Source organism: Lissotriton helveticus, chromosome 8 (assembly GCF_964261635.1).
Source record: "Lissotriton helveticus chromosome 8, aLisHel1.1, whole genome shotgun sequence".
NCBI classification, from domain to species: Eukaryota; Metazoa; Chordata; class Amphibia; order Caudata; family Salamandridae; genus Lissotriton; species Lissotriton helveticus.
The window spans coordinates 81,818,250-81,846,037 of record NC_136069.1 but is presented as its reverse complement, the minus strand read 5'-3'; the positions used below and the strand labels follow the sequence as shown (position 1 = coordinate 81,846,037).

Genomic DNA, 27,788 nt, shown 5'->3' with positions numbered 1-27,788 from the left:
AGAGACGCAGAGCCTCCTGGCATAGGGTCCACGACCCCACCCCACCCTGTTTGTTGCAGTACCACATGGCGGTGGTGTTGTCCGAGAACACCTGCACTACACTCCCCTGGACAGAGGGGAGGAATGCCTTCAGTGCAAGCCGGTTTGCCCGCAGCTCCAGAAGGTTGATGTGGAGCCGGGACTCCGCCTCTCCCATGTGGCCACCCCAGCCCTGGAGAGACGCGTCCGTCACAACTACGTGCTCCGGTTGGGGAAGGGAGAGGGATCTGCTGCTGACCCAATCGCGGTCCTCGAGCCACCACTGCAACTGTCTTGCAGTGCCGTCCGAGATCAACACATGGTCGGACAAGTTGCCTTGATGCTGGGCCCACTAAAACTTCAGGTCCCACTGCAGAGCCCGCATCCGCCACCTGGCGTGATGCACCAGAAGGATGCAGGAGGCCATCAGCCCCAGAAGCCGCAGCGTCAACCTGACCGAGACTTGGGATAGCGGCTGAAAGATCCGAATCAGAGCCTGAATATCCCGAACCCGCTGTTCGGGAGGATAAACCCGAAACTGCGCCAAGTCTAGAACCGCTCCGATGAAGAGGAGCTTCTGGGAGGGGCACAGGTGAGACTTCGGCACACTGATGGAGAACCCCAGCTGGTGCAGGAGGTCGGCCGTAGTCTGGAGGTGGCTGACGACTGTCTGGGGCGAGCCCGCCTTCAACAACCAGTCGTCGAGGTAGGGGAAGACTGAAACCCCTAACCTGCGCAGATGAGCTGCGACCACCACCATCACTTTCGTGAACACCCGTGGGCGCTGGTAAGGCCGAAGGGGAGCACGGTAAACTGAAAGTGCTCGTGGCCTACCATGAACCGCAGGTAACGCCGGTGGGCCGGCAGGATGGGGATGTGGAAGTACGCATCCTGCAAGTCCAATGCTACCATCCAGTCTCCAGGGCAACTAAGACCTGAGCCAAAGTCAGCATCTTGAACTTCTCCTTCCGGAGGAAGCCGTTGACGTTCCGGAGGTCCAAGATAGGCGTAGGCCCCCTATGCCCTTCTTGGGTACCAGAAAGTAGTGGGAATAGCAACCACACCCTACTTCTGGCCCAGGAACGGGCTCGATAGCCCCCTTGGCCAAGAGGGCCGGGCGTAACTTCCTCCTGCAGAAGTTGCAAGTGATCCCCGACACGCATTGGCACTGCGGTGGCATGGCTGGAGGGGTCGCCTCGAAGGGGAGGGAGTAGCCCCTACGGACGATGTGCAGCACCCACCTGTCCAAAGTGATGGTGCGCCAGTGGAGGAGGTGATGGCAAACCCTGCCCCCACTGGCGTGAAATGGGCCTGAAAGCTCGGAGTAGGAGGGATTTGAGGCAGATGCTGCGGGGGTGGATGTGAACTGGCCTCGTCGCTGTCCCCGGGCACCGCCACGGCTGTTACCACGCCCGCCGCCGCGCTGAATGTTGGAACGTGGCTGGAAGGACGTGTGGGGGAGCCCCTTCCTTGGCCACGAAAGGAGCGAAAGACAGTCTGATGCTGACACGGAATCCGACAGGCCCAAGGACTTGGCCGTAGCCCTGGAGTCCTTAAAGCGTTCCAGCACATGATCTGTCTTGCAACCAAAGAGGTGGCTGCCATCAAACAGCATGTGCATGATGGTGTTCTGAACATCGGCCGAAAAGTTGGCGGACCTCAACCAGGCGTGGCGGCGAACCGCCACCGTCGTGGACATCGCTCTGACCAGTGAGTCCGTAGTATCCAGCCCACATCGGATGGAATACCGTGCCGCATCTCTACCCTCCGCGAGGGCTTGAGCGAGTTTCGCCCGGGCCCCTTCCGGACACTCAGGCAGCACGGCCGCAACTGTATCCCACAGAGAGTGGGTATAACGGTTCAAGAGGCACGCTGTGTTCGCTGACCGCAGTCCGCAACTAAGGGACGAGAACAGTTTCTTCCCAAACTGTTCATACCTCTTGGATTCCCGATCTGGGGGAGCAGTCGGGAATGCGGATTGGGAGGTACAGGCCTGGATAACCAGGCTCTCGGGGGTGGGGTGGGAGGACAGGAAGCTAGGGTCACCAGGAGCTGGGCGGTGGCACCTGGCGACGTGCCTATCTACAGGAGGACCTGTAGCGGGCCTGGACCAAGTGCCCAACAGGACGTCCATGAGAGCCTCATTAAACGGCAGCAAAGGCTACGGAGACCCAGCCTGCGGTCTAAGGACCTCAGTGAGGATATTAGGCCTCACAGTAGCGACAAGGAGCGTAAGCGCCAAGGCTTTAGCTGCCCTCGTCAGCACCACACTATAAGCTGCCCCTTCCTCCGTTGCCACGGTAGGAGGGGAGACAAAACCAGTGTCAGGGGAGGTGTCCAGACCACTGGCCTCCCCTAGCTCCTCTGCCGAGTCCTGATAAGACTGACACTCACGTGCCAGAGGGTCCTCAGACCCCTCCCAACCCTCCTTGTACTCCATGTCTTGGTAAGCAGGGTCAAAGGATGGAGCCGGATCATAGAAGAACAAGTCTTCGGCCGGCGCCGCTCCGATGCCGGATCTGGACCGAAGGAAGGATCGGGGATGACGACGTCCGGAGACGGCGTCGGGGGCGACACCCTGGAGGTCGGCGCTGGCGAAGGGGTCGTGAGGTCAGCCAGCGGCGACCCGGCAAGTCCGGCGGGGCCTGGCGGCGTCGGGACCTTAGTCAATGATGGCGCCGAAGCACCTGCCCGCCAAGGCCCCCAGTCAGGGCTTCGGGGCCCGAAGGCGCGCCGACAACCCTCGACGGAGGAAAGCGAGTCTTCATTGCCACGAGGAAATCACGAACCTCCTCCGGCGTTATATTAAGCCAGGAGACCGGCGGGTGTGGGCTTAGATGAGACGCCTGGGGCTCCGGCGGAGCCGTGTGGGCGGTGTTGCCCAGACCCCCGGCCGCATCGCACGAGCGTCGGGGGGAGTCAGAAGAGCAGTGTCGCTGCTTCGACTTCTTGTGCCTCTTACCTGAGGACTTGGAGCCCGACGAGTGATGACGACTCGACGAGCTGCTATGACGCCAGCCCCGCGACCAGTCCCTCGACCTCCTCCTGGACCGGGACCTCGAAGGCACGGGGCCGACTGCCGGAGCTCGAGCTGCTTACGGGAACGCTCCCGCCTAGCCTTCGACGTCAAAGCCCGGCAGTTGGGGCACGACTTGTCATCGTGGTCGAGCCCCAGGCAATGTAGGCACCGGCGATGGGGGTTGGTGACCGACATCAGTCGGTCGCAGTCGGAGCAGGACTTAAACCCGGGCATCCCTACCGGCACCTACGGAGTTGTAAGACTCGAAAAACAGATCAAAAAGGATCGAAAAAGTTAGTCAAAAGTAACTAAGGGTACCACTTTTTCCGGATCGGCGCTTGCTGGCGTGGAAAAAAGAAGAACTGACGTCAGCGCTCGAGGGCGGCGCCTAAGTACTCCGACGACGTCATCACGGTGCCGACGACGGACGCAGAGCCGCGGACGACGCCTACCGACGCACAGGGGTACTGTTACGCAGAAATTTCCAGATCCAGTCTGACGCCTGGGGATATTCTAAGGTAAGGATCTAATACTAACCTGTTTCTTCCAGATCCTCTTTACAGTGGGAACCACTGCTCTGGCCTTGATTATTGGCTCAATAGTCCCTCACCATAAAAGAGTGGATAGGTGAGGTTTGCTGCAGTTGTGCTGGTTGTTAAAAAGACTGTGCATCTTGAAATGTTTGTTTACTCAGAGAGGTGACTCCAGTGGACACCAGTGTTACAATTCGAACTGCTGAACATCATTGTTGTCTTATTTTAATCTTTTAAGAGGCGAAACAAGGATTCTCTTAATGGTATCCAAGAGTCATTTGACGCATACTATGTACAGGGATGACTCGGGTAAAGGAGATCTGAACAAGCTAGGAGGAATGTGGAACACTGTGTGTTCGGATGAGAACCCTAACTCACCCTAAGGTGACATGCTTCATCATAGGGTCCCATCCGCAATCTGGGACCTTAAGGTACCCAGTGTGGCCTACATCTTCCCCATAGGAAAGGAGCATGGGTGTTCTCTAGCATGTATTGTGTTTCTACCAAAGGGGGCAGAGTGCAGGAAGCAAAAGTGAATAAAACTACCTCATAGGTGGCAAACAACTTTATTAATATGCCCTGATGGATAGGGTTAAAAGCATAGTGAGAATAGGGATATTGATATTCCCCTATCTAATGGTCAACATGTTTCTGTAGTTTGTGACTTTATAGTTCAAGGCATTTGTCAGGACCAACACTATAAGTCACTCTGCTCAATAATGTGCGTGTAGAAATCTAAGTAAATAAATAAACATTAGGCAATACAGTCAGCAAGCGGGCTATCCAAAAGGCTCCAGCAGGTTGAATAATTTGCGGTCCGGTTAGGGTGAGTGAGGGTTCTCGTGCGAACACAGACAGTGTTCCACATTCTTCCTAGCTTGCTCACATCTCCATTACCGGATTCATCCCTGAATATAGTGCGAGTTAAATATTACTTTGGAGCAGTACGGTTGATGTTGGGCCATTAACGCTCCTTGTAGACCCTTTTTTGTGAGATTAAAATTTAAGGGTCAAGGGTGGATACCGGAAATGTGTAGATAGGAGTGGAGATTTTATATCACAATGATATTGATTTGGCAGCATGACAGATATCCAGCACCAAGAAAGCAGCGTACGCCAGCAGAGGGAATGATTTTGCACTTAATGACATTTCTTCACCCTCTTTCAATAGTTTTCGGGAAACTATTAGGGAGGATCTTTTATGTCTATCCACTGGAAACAGTTGTAAAAGATGGGACTGCCTGAGAGTTATTAATGTGCCATGATGCCTAATATCACTCTCTTACCCACTGCATCATGGCATTTGTTTTTTTTTTTGTCTGGAGGCAGCCCATAGGGGGCACCTTAACTAATTGTACATCTTTCTGGTTGTGAGAATTACCATACAATCTTAAGGGATATGACCTGGAATATAAAGAGGATCCAGAGGAGCAGATTTAAATTTCTGTTCTATTTTAGGTGCAAAAAAACATCTTTAGATTTTAACATTTTTCTGCCACTTTTTTTAAGACCGTGTAACATAGGTAAATATTGAACTCTCAGCTTTGGACAATATTTCATAGAGCATCGTAAAGAGACTTTACAGAGGGATGCCTGGTAGCAAGAAAAGCATCCACAACCTCAGGTGGTAGATCAAACACAGTTAACAGCCACTGCTCAATCGCCATGCATGGAGATGTTTTTGCACAAGCTTAGGTGCAAGACCAGGACCTGCTGTTGTGACAAAAGATCCTCCTGAAGCAGTGGCTTGACTGAAGGACAGATGCTCATGCCCAGATGTTCCAGGTACCACACTCTCCTGGCCCAATCTGGAGCCATTAGGATTACTTGAGCCCAGTCAAGCCTTACCATCTTTATAACTCCGAGTCAGACAGGCAGAGTCAGATAGGCGTAAAGGAATATCCTGTGCCACTCTAGCCGGAATTAACTCAGAAAACAAGCTTTCTTGAGACCTCTAAAGCTCAAAAGATTGGAATTTTCAGGATGGGTTGGGGGGAGCACGGTTGTCTTGTGTTGCATATATGGCAAACCTCTGGAGTTGCCTCAGAAGGGCAGACACTGATGAGGAAACTGCCTGCCAGAGGTTGAAAGATCCAAAGAGGATGCCATACCTCGGACTTCCTTGACGTGCTCGGGCACAGAAATCAGTTTTTTCATCAATGCGGAAAAAAACACCAAAATGCATAGCAATAAGGAAAGCTTGCATATCTCCAGAAAAGCCAGAGGATCTCATCCACATGTGGAGTAGGGACAGCAAACTAGTGCATTCTGCTCACCCCAAACAATCATTAATACCCAGGCCAGCACAAATCATGTATTTCGTTGCATCCTAACCATCTTGATTGGTTTGAGCCAAGGAGGCCCTAAACTCTTTTTGGACCACTGGCAAGATCTCACTGGTCATGTCCTATGGGGCAACCATATAATGGGCTAGTAGGCAACTTGCACTAAACAATCTTAACGCTAGGCTGGCTGAAAGGAACAAATGTTTTCCAAACACCTTAATCCTTCTAGACTCTTTGTCTGAGGTCGTTGCTGAGAAAGAATTTCGATTAAACTACCTGATGGAAGCTTGGACCTCCAAACTCTCAGGGATAGGATGCTGTGTAAGAAAATCGTGGTCGACAGTCACTGGTCTGTGGTGTCGCGCCACCTGTCTGGTGGGCAAAAGAAAAGTTTAGACCAAGTGTCCATAACAATATCAGTTAGGACTTCAAAATGAACATTAGGGCTCAGAAAAAGTCAGCCCAGGCTGTAGAACTTCACAAAGCACATTTGTTTAAATCTTAACACATGGAAGTTGTAGATTGAAGACTTCAGCTGGACGTTAGATGACTACACCAAAGGAAGCACTCTCGTCTGTTGGCAGTTCGGGGTGAGAGGGAATCAACCCTGTCTAAGGGATGTATCAAGCAAAATTCTCTTGGTAATCCATGTATATACTGTCATCATAATGTGGGGTAAATCATCCACATCATCTCCATTGTTATTTCCTGATGCTGGCAAGCTCGGGTCAGAGTTGAAACACAAGTTGGTGGACCAATTAAGGATGCCTTCATGGTAGAGGGACTGTTTTGTCTGAATCAGACTGTCTGGAAACCAGGTGCGCCAGAGTACAAGCACGACCGTTGTTGGGGCTGAGAATGATTCAGCGCGGGTCAACCACTGGAGTCAGCAAAAGTTCTTCCTCGGGCAATGAAGAAGAAGCAACCAGTGTATGTACTGAAGCCAGATTGGAAGTCAGCACAAGAGTCAGTGTAGAACCTGAGGGGAGTTCCAGAGGGTAAAATGGGGCTGAAGACGACTGGAGGCCTGAAGGCATCCCAGAAGTAACTGGAAGAGTACCAAAAATATGCAGTATGGACTCTCTAAAGGCCTTCACCTGCTGTAGCACAGCCAATAGCTCAGGGAACTCGGGCTGCATTGGGATCGACTGTGGAATCTGCTCCTCAATCGGAGATCTGGAGGGAAATACAGTGGCACCTTGACACCTTCGCAACTTCTCTTCAGATGGAAAAGGGCAGGATGAGATCAAGTTCCACTTCCCCTTCTTGTGTTTCCTCTTCGATTTGGACTTCGACTTACCGGATGGCCTTAACAGTAAAGAGGGCCTGATGCAGGCTCAGCCTCAAGAGTGGGAATGGGTCTGCACCCTAGAATCGGCAGCAGTGGCGTGGATTGTTTCTGCAACATGCAACTTGGTTTCACGGTCCCAGATTGCCACTCGGTCCATGAAGGCACATTCCTCACACGGTGAGTAGTCGTGCCCCAAGCCCATACACCAGAGGCATACCTTTTGCAAGTTGGACACCTGCAACAGCACAGTTTGAACCCTAGAGTTTTAGGTGGGGACATTGTTGCCTTGCACACTGGAATTCACTAAGAAAAACGTGTTCAACAGAGAGAACGAAGCTCCAGACCTGTATTTCAAAGAGAGGAAAGAAAGGAACTGACATTGGCATGCAGGAGTGGTGCTTATATGTGGCCCTGCTCTCTCACTTCGGAAGTAGAACAAAGCTTGCACCAGGCAGCGCAGCACCACTTAGCAGAGCGCTGAAAAACTGCTGAGAAAGTTTCCTGGTCCAGCCTGGTGCCAGGCGATATTCTAAATGTAAGCAATCTCCGGTTAGAAGTATCCATCAGAATAATTCTTTACTCTGACCTTTCCATTAAAACCTGGATTCAAAATGACACTACAGCCACAATGAAGACAGAAATGCCACTGTTATGATGAAAAGTGTTATTCTACTTATGTTAACAAGCATCTAGCTATATTATATCAAGGGCCAAAAATAGAATACAATTAGAAATGTAGCCACAAACCCTTGTTGACTGCTTCAGATCCACGTTTGTTTAAATCTTGCTGTCTATGAAATATGGTAGTCGATTCTAAGCTTGGAATGCCCTGGAAAGCCCGAGTAAGTGAGAGAAGTTGCTCATCTGTGGACAATGCTTGAAGCTGTAGCCTTGTCTGAAAGTAGAAGATAAATCATAGGGTTACAGCTTGTTAACCAGACATCAAAAAATCAAAATCAGATCTTAACTAATTAGATAAAATATTCTGAGCAACGAGCTTTAGGTTATAATCCTTATGACTGTACCGCCTCATGCTCGAGCTTCTTAGACTCTTATCATGGAGTATTGTTCTCTGAATAATGCAGTTCTTTTATATCACAGACATCGACTGGTGTTATCGGAGGTTAGAAAGCACAATTAAACACCATCTCTCTACCTTAATGTATATTGCTAAATATGCAGCCATCGCCCACTCTGTTAAAACCCATCAAACAAAACGATTTTTTTTCCTCAGCCTTTATTTCCTGTAGATCTTTATACGCATTTCATGAATGAAAAACTTCCAACAGTTTTTCTTTTTAAAGTTAACGAACCTCATTCTAACATCTAGAACATATTAACTACGTTTTTTAAATGGTTACTTACCAGTAGGAGTAGTTTTGTAGTTTAACATTTTCAGGATTCACATGCTGTGAATTATTCTGCCACCTAGTCATTGGGTCTGGAATACTTTTAGTCCTCTTTTTCTCTTGTGCTTTTTTTTATTTAGTTGCTGAGTTTCGTCACCCATTGTTTTGGCGGGCTGGTGGCAGACCGCCACCACATGTTCGGAGTTCGTGAGCTCTCGATTGGTCACGTGAGCCGCGAGAGAACGAGCTGCAGGAGCGAGGAGGAGCGAGGAGGCGAGCGAGGAGGCGAGCGGGCGGCGTGCGGCTCGCAGCGAGCAGGAAGCGGCAAGAGGCAGCGGCAGTCGGAGTCACAAAGCCGCATTACAGCCGCATTAGAGGTGCTCGGTCAAGGGGGGTGCCACGGAGTTGCATTAGAGCTGCTCGGTCGCGGTCAGTGTGCCTCAGAGGAGAAAACCCGGGCCCCCAGACTGTGCCGCCGGACCTCCGAGAGCCGCCGAGAGCCGCCGAAACCAGCTAAATAACGGCCGCGAAATTTCACTAGGGATTCCGGTGGCCCCAGATAGCGCAAACAGATGCGGGCCGAGATCGGGTCGAGATCGGGCAGAAGGCTTGAGCGGAAGGCGGCAGGTGGAAAGCACACCACGACAACAGGCGACAGGCGACAGGTGAGCTCAGACAGAAGGTAGAAGGCGGCAGAACAGTGCTGCCGCAAATTGTAAGACTGCAAACCCTCTGCTCCTGATTCTCCCCCTGCCCCAGCCGCTTTGCCCCACTGCCACCGCCTCCGACCATATCTACACCCCCACTGGGCTCACTGGCCCCTTGAAGAAATCCCCACCGATACCCCACCCCATCCCACTGTAACGCTCAATAAGCAACTGAAAATCTATGAAAACCAACAAGCCTGCACAAGTCTGCACAAGTCCGCACAAGTGCGGCCACAGCTGACCGGACTTTTCCTAGTTATTCAGGGGGAGTTTCAGTGGGTTCAGGGGCCATAGGGGTCACAGTGGGCAATCAGAAGCAACCAGAAGCAACCAGAAGCAACTAGAAGCTCAGAACACAGGGCTACAATTCGACATATTGACACACGATAGAAGGCCCATACCTCCTCTCTTTCCACTAACTTCAGCAACAGCAACAGCAAGAAGGTGAGGGCAGGCGGCAACGACGGACGTGAGCGCGACTGCCGATAGAGGCGGTCGCTAAGTAAGAGCCGGGGGGCAAGACCTGGGCAGACGTGACTAGGTCCACCTCCGCCGGCAGGCTTCCCCTGTGTGCTCCGCTCACAGCCCCACAGCCTCACAGCCTCACCCGTATCCACATCTACATCGCACCCAGCGACCCATATAGCTTTGGTTTGAGCAGTGCAGCGCAGGAACAAGAGCGGTATCCATCACTGCCACAGCATCAAACATCAGACGGCGTAATCGAGCTAAGGCGGCACCCAAGTACCAACTGGCGTAGACCCATTATGTGGACAAGGAACGCCGGTCTGACACAACCCCTCTCTAACTACCGTCCCCACAAAGCAGCGAGACGTCAAAAGGCCAAGATGTTGTACCCCGTAGACAGCATAAGACATGACTCGACTCCACATGACAGGTCTACAGTAGAAAGAGCTAACTTCCCAACAGCTACTGGACACACAAGTATAAATGGGGTCACTGGTACTTCAGGAACACCACGATACTACGACGACACGGTCACCAGAGCTGGCAACAAGAAAAAGCCAAATGCCAACGATGACAGCCTCATCTCTTGCAATAGTAAAAGCACCAATGGAGACAATGATATTAGGAAATACTTGCAACAACAACCGAACCAAAACAACTTTCCAGTCCATGGAGAATTAATCTACACATCCCCTGCAGTCCCCAAGCCGGCCATTCACTGTTCTAAAATTGCAGACAGTGCCGAAAAGACCTCACCTAACCCCAACACTGCACCAGCAGTCCCTCTTTCCCCAAATATCTTGATTATTAAAGGCAAAATGAAACAAATTGAAGAATCCGCAAAAGATTACAACCCAATTGGAGCTAATGATATAGGAGCTCACACTTTGGTTCTTGAAAGCTCACCTGACGTACCACCAGAAAAACAATTAAACACTACTCCCCCTGGGGGAGAGAACTAAATAAACAACTCAACACTAAAATAGAAACCCCTGCTCACTCCAAAACTACTGGGGCTCCCCCGGGTAATCCGATAACCCCAACAACCCCGCAGACGCCCATCAACCTGGGGGTAGAAAACGCAGAGGCGAGACCCCAAGGAAACAAATACTCGGTTCCCGGGTAGGAGGAAAGCATAACAATTTCGAATGCCCACTTGCCAGGCTAGGAACCCACTCTGGCCTCACAAAGGATAGAAAACTACCTCGCGGTAACTAACGAGGCCTTGATATCAATGGGAAATGCGGCACTAATGCATGCAGACAAATTAGACATCCAAATAAACATCTTGCAGACAATAGCAAGCTCGATCTCTGCAGTGGACTTAAAATTGGAACACCTAAATTCCTTAATACGCAGAGCGCAGGCGGTCACAGAAATAACGATGAAAACTATGGACTGCGGATGCTCCCCGATACTGCAATCCCTGGAAAAACTCCCGGAAATAATGAACACCCTAGTCATGGATCTTAAGCAAGAGGTGAATAGGACGAAAAAATCAAACTCACAGAATAACTTGCCTCTAAACCAATGCTCAAAGACTGCCTGGAATAGCCCAGAGAGATCCAAAGTAACCCCCAACAATACCAAATATGAAACAAACAGCCAACAGAGCCTCCACCTTCTGAACTCAAACTTACACCCTCAATCCAATCAAACAATTAACACCAGCTCCAGCACCTTGGACGATTTAACTCCACCACTTCCAGCTCAACAACCTTTATCAAGGAAAAACAAGAAAAAATTTAAAAAACTCAACAAAGCAAAAAGAGATAAAAGTTATGCAAAAGAGAAAATTGATCACTGGTTCACACCTGCAACCAAGGTTCACAAAGCATCGAACATGGGGGAGGTGAAGGGCCGGGGCTTAAGCCCGATAGATCAAAATAAAGACATCCAAAAACTAACAAATGAAACATCTACCATAGAAAGACCTAACAGAAGCTTAACAGACGCCCCCATGGAAAACTTGCCCGAAACTCTAATCGACAGAGCTCCCGTGCCACGCAGCCAACTGAACCAAGTACCAACCATGCCGGCTCACTACGCTGAGGACTATGACAGTCTAAAAAAAGTCCAGATTGACGCCGATAATGGCAGCCAGCAGGAATTAACATCCAAAGCTCAAGGTGAACAAACCACCACCCAAGCCAGTAATAAAGGCGATCGATTTCAGGGAGAACATACGATCGCCTCTGGGTCCATCCAGTATAATTATGCCACAAGAACAAAAGGGCCTGATGAGGAAAGGGTTCCAGGGGCCAATTACACTCATAACCCAAGAGAACCCCTTGTAGCTTCCACGGTGCCATTAAATACAATCAATCCCCCCGATCACTAGTCTCTGAGTCAGAAAATCAAAAAGTATGGTTATACCCAGAATATAACTCACAAGGGAGCTGGGACATCCTCAACAGAGGGAATCTCTTGAAACTCTGCAAAAATATTTCAGGTTTGGAGAGCATAAAATCAACGGACATTGAGAGGGTGACATTCGTTGGCCCAGGGCCTAGCGAACAAAACAAAACTACCGAGATAACCTTCGCCAATTCCAACATGGCGAAGGCCCTGAAGGGACACAAAATGCTGCTGGACAACTGGGGAATAAAAATCAAAACCCCACCATCGATGAAATATCCGGAAATCCTGAAAGGAAAAACAAGACAACAGGGAGACGAAGATAAGGAGAGGAAAACCCCGGACACCATTCGTTTAACTCCATCCGCCTGCGGATCTATCTTACATGGTTCACTAGGAGGCACACAAGCAACTGAGTTGGTCAGTAATTCAATACAAATTTTTAAACACACAGCAGGTGGCCACCGATCCTGCTCAATATTGGGGCAGGGCCCTAAAGACTGGTCTTGGCTGGCCCAGGCTTTAAACTCCACTTCCTAATAGCATTAGAGGGCCCCCGTTAAATAACCCTCTGCCCACAACAATGAACACGCAGGACACTAGCTGGCGCATCGTACCTGCTTCGTATACCACTAGCTCCGACCAAGAGACCAGACATCATACAGTTCAACCAAATTCCAAAACATGTGGAAACTTGAAAATCAGTTCAACAAACAATCCAATCATCAATATAATGTCCTAGAACATGAATGGGTTACACAAAGCCCTGCAAAGCTCCGACGCTATAGCTCTTATGGTCGGAGCAGACATAGTCTGTGTTCAGGAAACATGGGCCATCACAGCAACACCATTACGTAACTACGCTGAATATTTTAAACCCGCAAAAAAGATCAATATCTTTGGGAGACCATCAGGGGTTATTTCAACTTACATCAGACATGCATTACAGGGGAACTTTGAAGTAATACAGCATGACTCAGACATGTTTCTGGCAGGGATCTTGAAAGGCTTAACAACGCCCAAGGGTCAGACTTCAATTCTTCTTATAAATATTCATTACAACTACCACGGGACAAATTCAAACGATAAATTCTCCGACCTGCTACAACAGATCGAAAACCTATTGATACGTTACGCGGCCATGGATCCAATTATTTTGGGCGACTTTAACTTGCATGACATAGGGCACCCTACTGATGAAAAACACCATAGCGGAAACACAAGAAAACTCAATGCCCTAATGCGAGCCTATAAATTGGGAACAACACATCAAATTTCCATGAAGTATAAACCAACAGTATTGATAACCCCGACCTTTAACAATCACACAACAATAGACTATATCTTATTAAGCGAATACTTACAAAAGCACATGATACGCTACACTGTTCAACCTCGGACTGACAGTGATCACGCTGCACTCTTGGTAGAGCTGTCCATGAGCGCAAACCTTAGACAGCCTATTCAACACATAGGATCCTCAAATGGAGATGAACTATACAATCTGCCCAAAAGAATCAAATGGGGACTGCTCCCGATCCATAAATTTGCCGAATGGAAATCATCTTGGAAAAGGTGGCAGACTGACCATAGGGACCAGGGAAGAATTGGAGAATGGGGTGCCCTGGCATACGATCTTGCCCAACAGCTTCGAGGGAACACTAATCAAAGAGCTCGTGACAACACCATATACAAACCCGGATTCCATCCTGCAATAAAGGGCTCCAAAAAAGTGCTCAATTCCAAACGCAGGGCTTACAAGGCAACTGGAACAATAACCGACAAAAAGGTTTTACAGGAGGCGGCCATGGCTCATAAAAAAATTGTCTGGCAAGTGAAACGTGAGGCAACTGAGCAAAAATGGCTGACAATCTTCAAACTGCTCGCTCCTTCTAAGTCACAAGAATTTTGGCAGTATATAAATAAACTCAGCCAGGGGTCTTGCTGCAGAGAGAATTCGATTGATGCGAGCACGTGGGTAGCACACGTAAAATCCCTATATACCAACGACTGGGGATTAAACCCAAGTAAAAAATCCTCTCTTGATGACCTGCTAATTGACAATTTAACAGAACCAACGCCCTTCAACGCCAATGCAACACCAGCTGGAAACAAGGCTCTGAGAGCAATTTTGAAAAAAATACGTCCCCAACGGGGCACCTGGACCAAACGGCCTGCCTGGCTCTCTCTTCAGAGAGGACATCAACTTTTGGACCGAGAGCCTGAGTCTGCTGTATGCGGAGTGCAGACTCATGATGGACGTCCCGGACTCCTGGAGGGGATCCCTGTTACACCCAATCCACAAAAAAGGGGTATGCGACGACCCAAAGAACTATCGAATGATCGCCCTACTGGATGGGGAAGGTAAAGCATATGCAAGCTCTCTCCTTACAGAGCTAACAAATTGGGCAACCAAGGAAAACCTGGTCCCCTTCCACCAAACGGGTTTCCGCCCGGGAGGGTCAACTATAGATAACATCATAGTGCTCTCATACCTTGCTCAACAATCAACGGCCCAGGGTGCCCAACCTCTCTTCGCCTGCTTTATTGATTACACAGCAGCATTCGACGGTGTTGACCGGAACATCCTCTGGAGCAAACTGGCAGGTTGGAATATCTGTCCAAAACTTTTACAAGCCATCAGATCCCTGTACACCCAGACGTGGGTAAGAGTCAAACTTTCGAGCCAAACAGCCACGGAAAAAATTGGCACAGACCAAGGCCTAAAGCAGGGGTGTGTCCTTGCCCCGCTCCTTTTTAATTTATATACAGCTGACTTGGGTAAAGCACTTAAGGGAGCAAACCTGGTGACTCCGAAGATCGGGGAAACCAGACTTCAATTGATGCAGTATGCCGACGATCTGGTCATATTGGATCATACAAAAGTCGGCCTTGAAAAAAGGGCTAACTGCCCTAGCAAACTACAATGCCAAAAATAAACTGGTGGCAAACCAATCAAAATCCAAAATACTGATTTTTGGCAGATACCCAAATAAGAAATTAACAAAATGGAGACTGGGATCGCTCACGTTATCTACGACTCAAGCATATAATTACCTTGGAGTATGGCTTAGTGAAACCGGTAGGCCTCACGTTCATCGACTCAAGCTTATGCAGAAAGCCAAAATGGTAACCTATGCAATTTGCAAATTAAACGCAACCTTGGAAAGCCCGACCACCGTGGCAATCCAACGGGTCTTGAAAGCAAAGCTGCTACCTTCAGTCAATTACGGTATACAGGCGTTTCCAGGAAAACTGTCGCAGGACCTTGAAAAGCTTAATTGCACAGCATATAAAAAGCTATTCTGTCTACCAGCACGTACAAGAAATACCCTAATTCGCCTTGAATTTAATCTTACCCGACAATTCTTGGAAGAACTGGCAGGCATGGCAAAATACTTTTATTTAACGACAGCAGCTCCAGAGAATTCGATGAAGCAAATAATAAATAAAATATTCACAAAAACTGGTAACCCCTGGTCAGACTGCCTGACTTTAGCTAAAGAACATCTGGAACTAGCAATAGAAAACTGGGATCCGAACATAATAAAATACACAAACATAAAAACAGTCATGAGAAAACAAGTAAGAACTCGTTCACGAAACCTGGACATCGAAGCCTTGACAGTCAGAGGCTTCCACGATACTCAAAGCTCCCCGCATATTTTAAATGGTCTAAAACCACACTTGGTACAGTCGGTGGGCCGGCAAGCCCTTCAAAGGATCCTGGCTGCAAGACTGCATGTGCTCCCCTTAAAACAGCTATATCCATCTGTTAAAGCTGCACCAGAGATCAAGGAATGTCGACTATGTCAATATAAGCGGGAATCTTTATCTCATATTTTATTATGCTGCCCTGCCCTCCTGACAGTTCGAAGAATCTATCTAAGACCTATCCTCCTCCAAATAGGAGTACGGATGGCAGAAGAGGCTGTTTCCCAACTATACCTGCTGGACACAGTGAAGCATATGGCCAACTTCGCAAAATTCATCTATCATGCTCGAACAGCTTTAATGGCCAAATTAAATAAGCCTGTAACTGTCTTTTAACGGGTGGACTCCGCCAAGTAGTACCCGTTACCCCACAACCCTTTTATTTTCATCTTACTTTCATTTTTTTTGTTGTTTGCATTGTGTATGTATTTTAAATAGGAAATACCAAGACTAAGAATATAGAGTTTTAGTTTTAAATGAGATATGAATTTGTTCTAAATATATGTTTTTGTACAGATTGCTAAAATTTTAATTAATTAAGCAATAAAGATTACCATACCATACCATACCATTTGGTGCCATGTTTGTCCCTTCGTGATGTCAGATATGCACGCCGGACGGAGGATGCTTGGTATCTGACCACTGTGGTGTGCTGTTGAGGAATAAGTCCTTTTCTCTGCACTACTGGACATATTTCCCCTAATTTCGGTTTAGTATTTTCTTGAACTTTGCCTTTGAGCATCCTTTAGGATGCGCATGGATCGCTTTGGGAGGTCCAGGTGATCAAACTTTATGCCTTCAGGAGCCAGGCAGCTAGACTCAGACTGCTGGTCTCGGATGGTGGATCCTGCCTCCCTGCATGGGCAGTAGGTCAATCAATCAGCAGATCAGAATAGTGCTACTTGTCACACGTGAGGGTATGCAGGCGCTGGCAAAGTCCAGTTGATTAGCTGAATAGCCAGGTCTTCAGGGACTTTCAGAACTCTGGAAAAGATGGAGGGGTCCGTAGATGAAAGGGAAGCTTGTTCCATGTCTTTGCTGCTAGGAAGGAAAAGGAGCAACCTCAGCATCCGCTAAGTCGGATACGCGGGGTGAGGGTTAGAGAAAGGAATGCGGAGTGGAGGTGTCTGGTGAACTTATGGAAGTTGAGGTAGTGGTTCAAGTAGGCGGGTCTGCAGGGCCTTGTATGCATGGATCAGGAGTTTGAACTGCCATTTTTTCTGTACAGGGAGCCAGTGGAGTTCCCCGAGGTAGGGGGTGATGTGGGTTTGTCTAAGGGGATCCACAACGAGTTTGGCTGTGGCATTCAGTAGGGTCTGTAGTCATTGCAGAAGGTGAGCTGCGATCCCTGCGTACACAGCATTGCCATAATCCAGTCAGCTGGAGATGAGGGCCTGGGTGATGGTGCATCTTGAGCTTTGAGGAAGCCATTTGACTATCGTACAAAGCATGCAGAGGATGAAGATGGAGGAGGAGGAGACAGCGTTGACCTGAGTCGTCATGGTTAGCTTGTTGCCCAGAATGATGCTTAGGTTTTAAGCATGGTCACTGAGCGTAGGAGTAGGTCCGAGTTCTGAGGGTCACCAGGTTGCATCCCATGGAGAGCTTTAGTTTCCAAAAATCAGTACCTCTGTCTTGTCCGAATTGAGCTTCAAGCAGTTGTCCTTCATCCCGTTGCCGACGTCTGTCATGCAGTTGTGGAAGTTGGTCTTGGTGTATTCTTCGGAGAGTGAGAGGTCGAGTTACGGGTCGTCAGCGTAGGATATGATGTTTAGTCCGTGGCTTTTGGCAATGCTGGCAAGAGATGTCATATAAGAGTTGAAGAGGGTTCGGTGAGTTTTTCCTGTCCTCCGAGAATGTGGCCATGGCAATTGAGGTGTTGAAGAAGGTGGGGAGTATGTGGCTGATTTTGGCTTCACCATGGTTGAAGATGTAGTGAGGGCATTGGTAGGTTTGGACCCTGAGTGGACAGAGATTATGATGGAGGCGGTGTACTGTGGGGCAAGTTGGCTCCATTCTGTTAGTCGGAGGTCGATGGTGGTAATGGGGTTGTTATATTGCTTGAAAAAGTTGGTGGCCTTGGGCTGGGGTTTGAAGTTTCTGTAGATGTTGGCGATCTTGTCATGGACAAAGTTTGCAAGGTTGTTTCAGATTTCCTGTGAGGGGGTAATGTTTGTTGCAGCTGAGGCGTTGGAGAACTTTTTGAGGATGTTGAAGAGTGCTTTGCTGTTATTGGAACTTGAGTCGATGCGAAAGGCTAAGGCCTTTTTCTTTGATCCGCTCAACTGTTGGTGGTCGAGGTTGAGGGATGTCTTGAAGGCTGTCTTGTTGGTTGTGTTCTTACTGGTGCACCATATCCTTTCCGGCTGTTTACAATGTTGTTTAGCAGTTCTGAGGTCTTTTATGTAACAGCTAACCTGCTTGGTGGACCTTCTATAGGTATTGTTGCTGATGGGAGTGACGCTGTAGGCGCTGTTGGTGATCCAATTGTTGAAGTTTATGACGTTCTGTTATAAGTTGCTGGAGGTGATGGGGTTGGTGGTGTTGAGGGCGTTGGTCCATGTGTCCTTTGAGACTTTGCTCCAGCTGCGGCAAGGGGCATTGGTCAGACTGGTGCAGATAATCTTTCTACTCTTCCCTGCACAATCTCCACCAGCCAGATCTGAGAACCATGTCCGTCTTGTTCACTGAGGAGCAATTAAGATCAGTGCCATTTGTGACTGTTTGCACTTGTCTATCACTAGAGGTAGGAGAGTAATTGGTTAAAAAGCATGCACAGATCTCTTTGACCAGTCTAGCAACAGGGTATTCTGATGTATAAATCAGTGTGGATGCCTGCATGTAAACTCTTGACATTTTTTGTTTTCAGGGGTTGGCAACAGGTCGATATCTGGAGTGCCCATTGCTGATGCACCTTTGGAAGCATTTATTCATTTAGTTCACATTTGTTTTATATGGATGCTTTCCTCAATAATCTGTCTGCTTCCCTATTTTCTACGCCTGGCAAGTGGTTTGCTATCAAGGTTAACCTTGTCTGAAAGGCCCATCACCAAATCTCCTGGGCTAGTTTTGATAGGATAGGAAACCCTAGCCCTCCTTGTTTGTTCATATAATGCAATTCCAAATGGACAACACAATCATAATGTTCTGTCTTCCCACCCACCTGCATTTGGAAGGCCTTTAGAGCCAGAAAGACTGTCTTGAGCTCCAGGACATTTGTGTGTTAGATCACTCAGGCCTAGATGTAGGTAATTTCATTTTACCACTTCTTAAATACCGAATTTTACCGATTCGGTATTTAAGAAGTGGTAAAATAGAGGGGGGGATGAAGGTATTACAGAATCGGTAAATACCGAATCGTTAAGATTCGGTATTTACCGATTCTGTAAATTCCGATTCGGTAATGCCCATTAATTCCTATGGGCATTGAAGCCCATAGGAATCAATGGGCATTACCGAATCGGTATTTACCCATTCGGGAAATACCGATTCCAGCAAGGGTGCAGGGGGTGTCACTTTGACACCCTGTAGCACCACAAAAACAGGCATGTGTGCCATGTGGCACACAGACATGTCCTAAGGGCATGTCTGTCTGTCACATGGCATAGGTGTGCATGCACACATGTTCATGCACACCTGGATTCGGTATTTTACCACCCAATTGGATTGGGTGGTAAAATACCGAATCTGAAAGGCCTTTGGGACTCAGAAGAGTCCCACCTACATCTAGAAGTTACCGAATCGGTAAAAATACCGATTCGGTATTTTACAGATTCGGTAAATTTACCGATTCGGTAAATTTACCGATTCGGTAAAATTGGCCCCCTACATCCCAATAACCCATTTACCGGTCGGTAACGGCCGAAATCGGCCGTTACCAGCCGGTAAATGGCCACCTACATCTGGCCCCCAGTCCTCTGATTTTGAGTTCTACCTTGTGCATTCCAAAGCCTGTGTGGAATGCATCTGTGGTGATGATCATCATTGGAGTTGGATGTATGAAAGGACTGCCTATTGTTATGTTGTTCAAATTCTACTAGGTCATCTCTTTCTGTACCTTTTGCGTTGCAACTCCCATTGCCACTTTGCAATGACCATTGATTTTGGTTCCATTCCTGAAGCGGTCTCCCTTATAGTCTTGCGTGGGGAATCAGTGGGATGCAGGAGACCATTGTGCCCATGATTTTTACCATGGGGATGTGGAAATAAGCATCCTTTAATTTTATAATGGACATATAGTCTTTTTTCCACTGCCACAGGCGTACATCCTGTAGTGTTTATTTTTAGAATTTTCTGGTTTTATAAATTCATTCAAGAAGTGGAGGTCAAGAATTGGTCTAAAAGAATTGTCCAGTTTTGAAACTAGAAAGTATACAGAGTAGGCTCCCAATTCACTTTTGTTGTGGGCACTCTATTGCAAGTTTTCCTAAGAGGTCCTGCACTTCTTGTTGCAGGCATCGCCTTTACTCCTTTGAGTGTGTTCTTCTCTTTGGCTTGACCCCAGGTGATATATTTATACGTTCTATGCAATAACTGTGTTGGATGATGTTGAGGATCCATATGACTGATGCAACACTCCTCCACTCCTGTGGAATGTGGTGTCTGTGGTGGGGTGGCTGGTATGTGGAGTCACTTGTTTGAGGAGAATTCTCCTCTGGAGGGTTGGCCTCTCCCTCTTGCCTTGTCCCAAAAGGACTGGCACTGGGTCGCTTGGAGCTGGCACTTCTAAGTTGATGACTGTTGTTGCCCTGTGTGTCAGTCAGAAGGGTGCCTGTGGCAGAGCGCTCTGTACAGTTCCCCTTGCAGTTGGTCTCCTCATGGGGGTGCCACTCTCCATTGGTGACTTCAAAACTGCAGCGCCACTATGACTTTGACAATGTAATGATCCTTCTTAAGCTGTTGCAGTGTGCCATCACCACAGAGCCAAACACTTCTACAATGAAATAGGTGTTGATGTTCGCCTGCACCTCGCTCTTGAAACCAGATACCAGTAGCTCGGCAAGCCGCTGTCGTGTAGTTCCCACTAATCTATAGGATCTGCGTGTTTGTGGACAAGATAAACTTTGGGTGAGGTGGCATAGAGACCAGCTAGCTCACATTGCCACCATAAGCACCCCCCATCCCAAATGAGGAGTGAATGATTTCTGGCAACCACTAAACAGGACAACCCTGACCCCTCAGGGATCGTGGTAACAGAACTAGAACCTTTTGGCTCGAGCACTCTTGTTCTCAGAGAAGTATACAGAGAATACACAATGGGATGTTTTCAATATATTTACTGAACTAAAGGTATTCATGTATAAAATGCATGTGCTGCGATAATCGGTAGACAGAAGCAGATGAAAGTGATTACAAACACCAAAAGCATAATTAGCAGATATAGTTCCACCAGGGTGCTAAGACAGTGTATAAATGCAGGCATATAGTACAAGGTAGTAATCAGGCACACTCCTAATATGCAATCCCTAATTTGTGCATACCTACAGTGTATGTAGGTGTAGAACCAAGAATCCCGCCGCGGATGATCCAACCCCATTACCTGGTGGGAAAGAATATAGGACCCCGTCATGGTCACTAACTGGACATCCCTTACGGAGATGTTAGACAGCTGCTTGGCGAAGCCTCAGCATGCATGTACCTTTCTGTGTCAGCAGAAACGTCTCCTCTACCATCCCCCGTAAATGTTTTTTTTATTTATAATAAAAAACACCTTTGCGATGTATACACAGATTAGCATTGATAGGCAGATAGCCCTATCGCCCGAGGATTAAGAAGAAACAACATTTGTACAGTGTGCTTAAAGGCTTTGTACACAGTGTTTGAGGCATCAGGATAATGTTGTGCCAAGCTAGATGTATAAACAAAGCAGTTTCAGAGAAACTAGTCCAACATGGTCATGCACTCGAATATGTGCAAAAGGTCACAGCAATTATGTTATTGTGCAGAAAAGAGGACAATGTAAGAAAATGTGCAGTGTTGCTACATGGGCTTAAATGCGGCACATAACACCCACTCATCATACTAAGGGTCGACCAAAAAATCTATTTGAAAAACAGCAGGCCATATTAAATGTATAATAGCTGTAAAACCTAAAACCACTTCTATGATCATCTAAAAGCGGTCCATCTTAAAAAATACTCATGAAAGCAATTATACACATTGAAACCCCAAGCACTCAGATAGCCACGATGCCTAGAATAAAAACAGAAAAACATTGTTTGGATTCATTATGTTTAAAAACAGGCCAAATAGTTCCCAACAAACAGAAAAGAAAATTGTTTATATGTTCCTGGTGGTAGTAACAACATTGCTGTCGCTGGTAACGTAGATGACATTCCCAGAAGCATACCTCAAAGCAGGTTTATTGGGCAAAGGTGGTTCCATACAGTTCTCACAGCAGCCGCTCAGAGAGGGAAAACATCCTGTAAGTGATCCTTGGAGCCGATATTCACTTCACTAAGAGCCCAATCATCGCAGGGTGGATTGAAGAATGCGTTAAGCAGCAAAGGAATACATTGGGGACAACTATACCCATGGGCCTTTAAAGTATCCATTAGGACTTCAACGTCCTGTGACGCAACCAATTGTTATCAGTGTCAGAAATCCAGCACGCATTCATGGCTGAAGCGGAATACATGTTGTATGCAGGGAGGCCATACAGGCCTGAAAGAGACGAACCAATTCTCATTCAGTTCTCGAAGCAGAGGCGTACCGAAGGAGTGTATAATGCGCTCACGGCATTGCAGCACAAGCAGTGCTGCCTCCATTCTGGTTGGACCTGGGACATCTATTGCAGAGCAGAAAAATTAAAAGTCAAGATTCCTGTCACAAGTAGCAGGACACGCTGAAGACCTCAAAAAACGCTTCCTAGTGCGGAGTGTATAAATGATGGTATAACTGTTTGAAAGTTACTAACCAGTCTAGAACCAATGCATCTTCTAAAAGTATGCTCCTTCCTTTGTATCAGACATGTTAAAGATACAGTGGACCAGTTCCCCAAAATGCAGTGGGAAGTTAGTATGAAGTAATGCCTGTATTTCGGACAAAGACCTCGCAACCTGACTCTTTGGTGGATGTAAAGGCCACATCCTTTTGAAAAAGCATGGCTTTTAGTTTGCTAAGAGAATGAAGGCCACGGTGTTGCCACCCTAACTTTGTGGGCCGGTGGAAACATTACCTGTGTACAACAAGTAACTATGGAATTAACTTTCACAAGATAAGCGATGCCTGGTTCCCTTCAACAGCAGCCTTTGATCCTTCAGCATCAAATAACTCCCATTAGAGAGTAACTTAAAAACCGGACAAATCACAGAGGCTGGAGAACCCTTCAGATAACAGGACAAGTTTGCAATTGATGCATTACAAGCCCCGTGAAGCGAAATGTCCTTGTATACTAAGGACCCGCTTAAGGCATTCTCACATTCAGAACTACTGAGAAAAACATCAGTGTCCCTTTTCCAGCATCAGAACTTGAAAGGTAATTCCCAGTATTCGTGCAGAAATCCTTCTCCTAACGCTTCATATCTGCCTTCATGTTGTAGACAATATTGGAATGGGAAAGTCGTGAGTGGTACGGTGATGCATCTATGGATTATCCAATCCGTGGAAGGCGTTTCGGCCAGTGAAAAGAAATTGTTCTGATTTTTCAATGTGCAATATGGTATACTTTGCATCTCTAAGTGCCATTTATAGTTGTCTCTCAGGGAGATCATATAAAGAAGATAGGTTAGATGCATTAATATAATACCACAGCACATGGCCTGAATGTAAGGTTTGAAGTTTCCAGCTTAACAAGATGATTGACCGAAGTTGTGACAGTCTGTATTGTAAAATGGACACGTCCTGCTGCATTATGTCAATTGCAGACAATACTATGCTGCCCAATGAATATATCCTAGAGGATAATGTGGCCATGCCATTGTCAACCACTGCCAAAGCCTTTTCTAGATTAATCCAATCAATCTCATGTAGCCTTTCAGCAGCTTCCTGTTGAGAGACCTTCCAGAGTTCATTGTATGTTGCATACAAGAATCGCTTTTGACATGGGTTCCAGGGACCCAACAAGAAATCCCTGAGATCCATGTCATCAGACAGAAGGGACAAGTGTTGTTTCACCTAAGATAGTGTTGAGGTATGACGTCACCAAACCAGAGTGTTCTGATTGTACATAACATTGGTCAAGTCTATTGATCTTAAACCCTTTGGCATTAACCAGGAATCTGGACAGATACCCATTAGTGTCTAAGGGCCAAACCAAACATCCCTTCCAATTGGAGTCCGATGAATTGTAAGAGCCCTTACACAGCATGGTATCTAGTGTATCCTCAGTGTATTGTGTAAAATGCTGCCAGTTCTCAAAACGTATGAATGTGGGAATACATGGTGTGTGCAAATCCTTCATCTTGGCCATTCCAAAACAGGAAGTTTGTTGCACAGTTTTGTTCACAAAAATCATCTGGTGTGGTATTAGGCATGCTCTAAATAAGATTCCCTGAACCTGCCAGTCCTTTGTCCCCCACATAGATTTTGTATCTTTAGTGTCTTTCCAAAAGTCAAAACCCTGTGCAGACAGCTGGGAAAGAAAAGAAACAGAGTATATAAGCTTGGTATTTGTTAGCATATATTTTATTTTGCAGGTGTCGGTGCAAGCCTGTAGAAGTATGAGGCTGGGTCAGATGTGTCAAAACAGAAAAAACAGGCAAAGTTCTGTGCCTTTTGGAGGTGTCGGGCAGTGTTCCTATTGGGTAAAATTATAAACAGCACGTGGGATACTTGCTTTGTGTAGAAAGTGGTGACCATAATGTTGATAATTGAACATATCACTGTAACTAGATGTACCATCACACAATTCGTCAGGAGAATATATATTCAACTGCTCTAGATCTTCTAGCATATTATGTACTGTATCAATGTCCCAATCATCAGAAATAGTACTAGAGGCGATGATATAATGTAATGAAATTTTTAACGAACGTAGAATTTGTAAAAGTTCAGTGGGACCATACACATCATATGATACCCTGTTCCATACTATTCCTTCTGGAACTGGAACAGCTGTAATGTTCACCAGAGACAGGTCCCTTTATTCAAAGTGTGATGATGCATTAAGTTTCAATATCAAGTTCACAAGTAGGACTGCGGAGCGTTCTGGGAGATCATGTCTGTTCAGAAGCAGAAAACAAGACAGTCACCACATCAATCCAGAGGACCTGGAAAAGTAATCAAATAGTAATCCAAAGGTGTAACCAACAAGTAACAAAATATGTCTTTTTCAGCCAAAGATAGAGAGAACGCATGTGTAGCTTGAAAGAGAGTGGCGGCAGCAATGGTGGCTTAGTTTCAGTTCCGCGACCGGCAAGGGGCAGAAGTAGTACAGTTCCTGGTACCTTCGACAGACAGGACAGGTACATGATATTATATGATAGTCCAAATTCTTTCTTATCTACAATTTTATCCCTGACCAATTCACCAATCTTCGGGACCCAGCAGGCTCTTGCTGGTACAACCTTCACTTCACCAGTGGCTGTGCGTTTTACTTGGACGTTGCGATTTCCGTCCAGGAATCCGTTTAGTTCCTGTAGAATAGCCAAACGTTCAATTATGTCAAACGGTTTGTCTGCCGCTACTGTGCAGACATTGTCGAGGTCTGGGACCCACATTATTACCCCAAACAGGACTTCATATGGAGTACGACCAACTAAAAATGTTCTTGGCATGTTGTTAATTGCGCTCTGAACCCCATATAGGTGATGGACCAAACTATGACCTGAGCCAAGTACCCTTGCTGTAAAGACTGCTTTAAGTCTCAGTTTTTTCTCTCAACTACCGAATTTCACTCAGAATGATAAGGGGGGAGGGGAGAGTATTGCAAGGTCACACCCAAACGTCCTGTGGCTTCTTTGTAAGCCCGAGAGCTAAATGCCAGACCCTGGTCGGAATGTAGTGTGCCAATTGGATATGTTCTGATGAAAACTCGCACATCTTTGTTAACAGTTTAACACCTTCAACGCTCATGACGAGCTGAGCTCGTCATGAGCCACGGCGCTCCAGTGCTCATGATGAGCTCAGCTCGTCATGGCCCGTGGAACGCTCTGGTGCGGGTAGAATTCCCCCGCTGTGCTGAGCGTTCCACGGGAGCCAATGCACCTGTGACGAGCTCAGCTCGTCATGAGCACCGGAGCACTGTAGCTCATGACGAGCTGAGCTCGTTATGAGAATGGGGGCGCTGTGCGCACCCCCTGCCCCCCAGCACAGCGGGGGAATAACCCCCGCAGCGAAGGGGTTAACAGTTCATGCATCAGCCAACCATTGTGGCCATGCCCACAGTAATTTGGAGCATGAATCTACTGCCACCAATATGTACTTGTAAGCCTGGTCTGATTGTAAGGGACCGCAGTGACCCAAATAGACGCCAGCCAGAGGCTTCTTTGAAATCAATAGAGGCGTCTATGGTGGACGTACTATGATAGAACCTTTAATCTGCTGGCACATGTCACATTTGAGGACGAAGTCCTTGGTCAGTTTAGTAAGACCAGGCCACTATAGTGCTGCTTCAGTTATGAAACTGTAGCAGTACTCCCTGCATGTGCTGAACCCAGACCCTCATGTGCAGCTAGCATTAATCCTGATCTGCGATCAGTGTTCCTGGAATGTGAGCATACGGTATGTTTTATGCATCTAACTTGCAGGAATATTTGAGTGGAAAGCCTTTAAGCAGATGTGAGTCGTTGCGTGCAGCATTGACAGCCACCATGATGTCTCTGTCTATTCACATGCTACAACGAGTGATTGCAACAACGGCAGAAGTACGAACTGTTGCCTTAGTGACTTCATCATCTATAGAATTCCCTGCAACGTGAACGCCAACAAGTTGACGACTCAATGTGTGTATTACATGAGCCAGTGGCAAGCAATCTTTCAGCTTTGCCACTTGTTCCCAAATCATCTTGTGCTTTATTGTGCAACCCTTGGAATCTCGAAATCCAGTATGACCTCAGTAGTGGAGGTATTGATTGTATGACTTACACTATAATATGAATCACAAACTATAAGTCTGGGGAATCCATAATCCATATTCTGCAGTGCCAGTATCAGAGCCTTAAGATCTGCCAGCTGCCCTGTACAGTCCCCTAGGGACTGCATGTGTGTTTTTTCAGGATGAAACGTGCAATTATGCATGCGCCCCTTTACAATTGTGCACCCCGCAAAATATTGTTGCTTAGTTCCTACGGCAGGCTGGGCAGACTCATCAGTGTAGATTATGCAATCATATTGATCTAGAGGCATTATGTCATTCGGCAGAAGATATTCTTGTTCATCCTACAAAAACACTTGTGTTTGTAATGAAGAATAAAATCGGTAGTCTACATCGGTTGCAGTGAGAGAGTTAGGCCAGTGTACCCATTGTGGATGTAAAGCTTTAACATTTGTGACGCTTCCTTTGGTGGCAGCCTCTATGGTTGGTACCAGGGTTACGACAATTATGTGTTTTACTTCAGCTAGTGCTCTTTCTCACTACAGCAGTCTGTACTGCTGTGAGGATTTTCTTAGTGGGTGCAAAACGCATTTCAGTATTTGTGTATAAATGTGATTTGTACATTTATAGGTACCGTATCACCTCCATTAAACGTGATGTAGGAATACCCGGTTGGTCCAGCGACTACGCGGATCACCAGGTTCTCTGGCTGAGCGCCAAATCGCAGCGCTCAGACCAAACACACCGCTGCTTTGCAGCGTTATGATTTGTAAGCACCCATGCTTCCCTAAACCAATCACAACTCTGCTTTGCAGCATTGTGATCAGAGCCTGGGTGTACTTCCTGATCGTTCCGGTTGGTGCATTGCGACGAGGAGAGATGGAGGAGAGATGCTGTGGTATGGTAAGTTTTTCTTTTTTTATATTTTTTTATTATTTTCATTTTCCTTAAACCCCCTCTTCACCACAGATCGGTGCCGGCCAGGACTGTATCAGGTATTTTCACCATGATATGATCACTCAGCGCCACTGCCGCCAGATAATCCATCAGAATCCGGCAAGCTACTGTGAC

At 47.1% G+C, this 27,788-nt stretch overlaps 1 protein-coding gene across 7 annotated transcripts in view; it reads right to left on the bottom strand.

Annotated features, from left to right (window-relative positions):
• The window catches only part of SPICE1 (spindle and centriole associated protein 1), a 591,766-nt gene that overhangs the window by 237,555 nt on the left and 326,423 nt on the right, over nucleotides 1-27,788 (bottom strand). For all 7 annotated transcript variants that reach the window (XR_013599733.1, XM_078656677.1, XM_078656679.1 and 4 more), the window contains one exon: nucleotides 7,894-8,041. Coding sequence is in view for 6 of the 7 variants with exons in the window: in XM_078656677.1 (XP_078512803.1) it covers nucleotides 7,894-8,041 (148 nt within the window). In the remaining variant the exon portion in view is untranslated. The remainder of the gene's footprint in view (nucleotides 1-7,893; nucleotides 8,042-27,788) is intronic.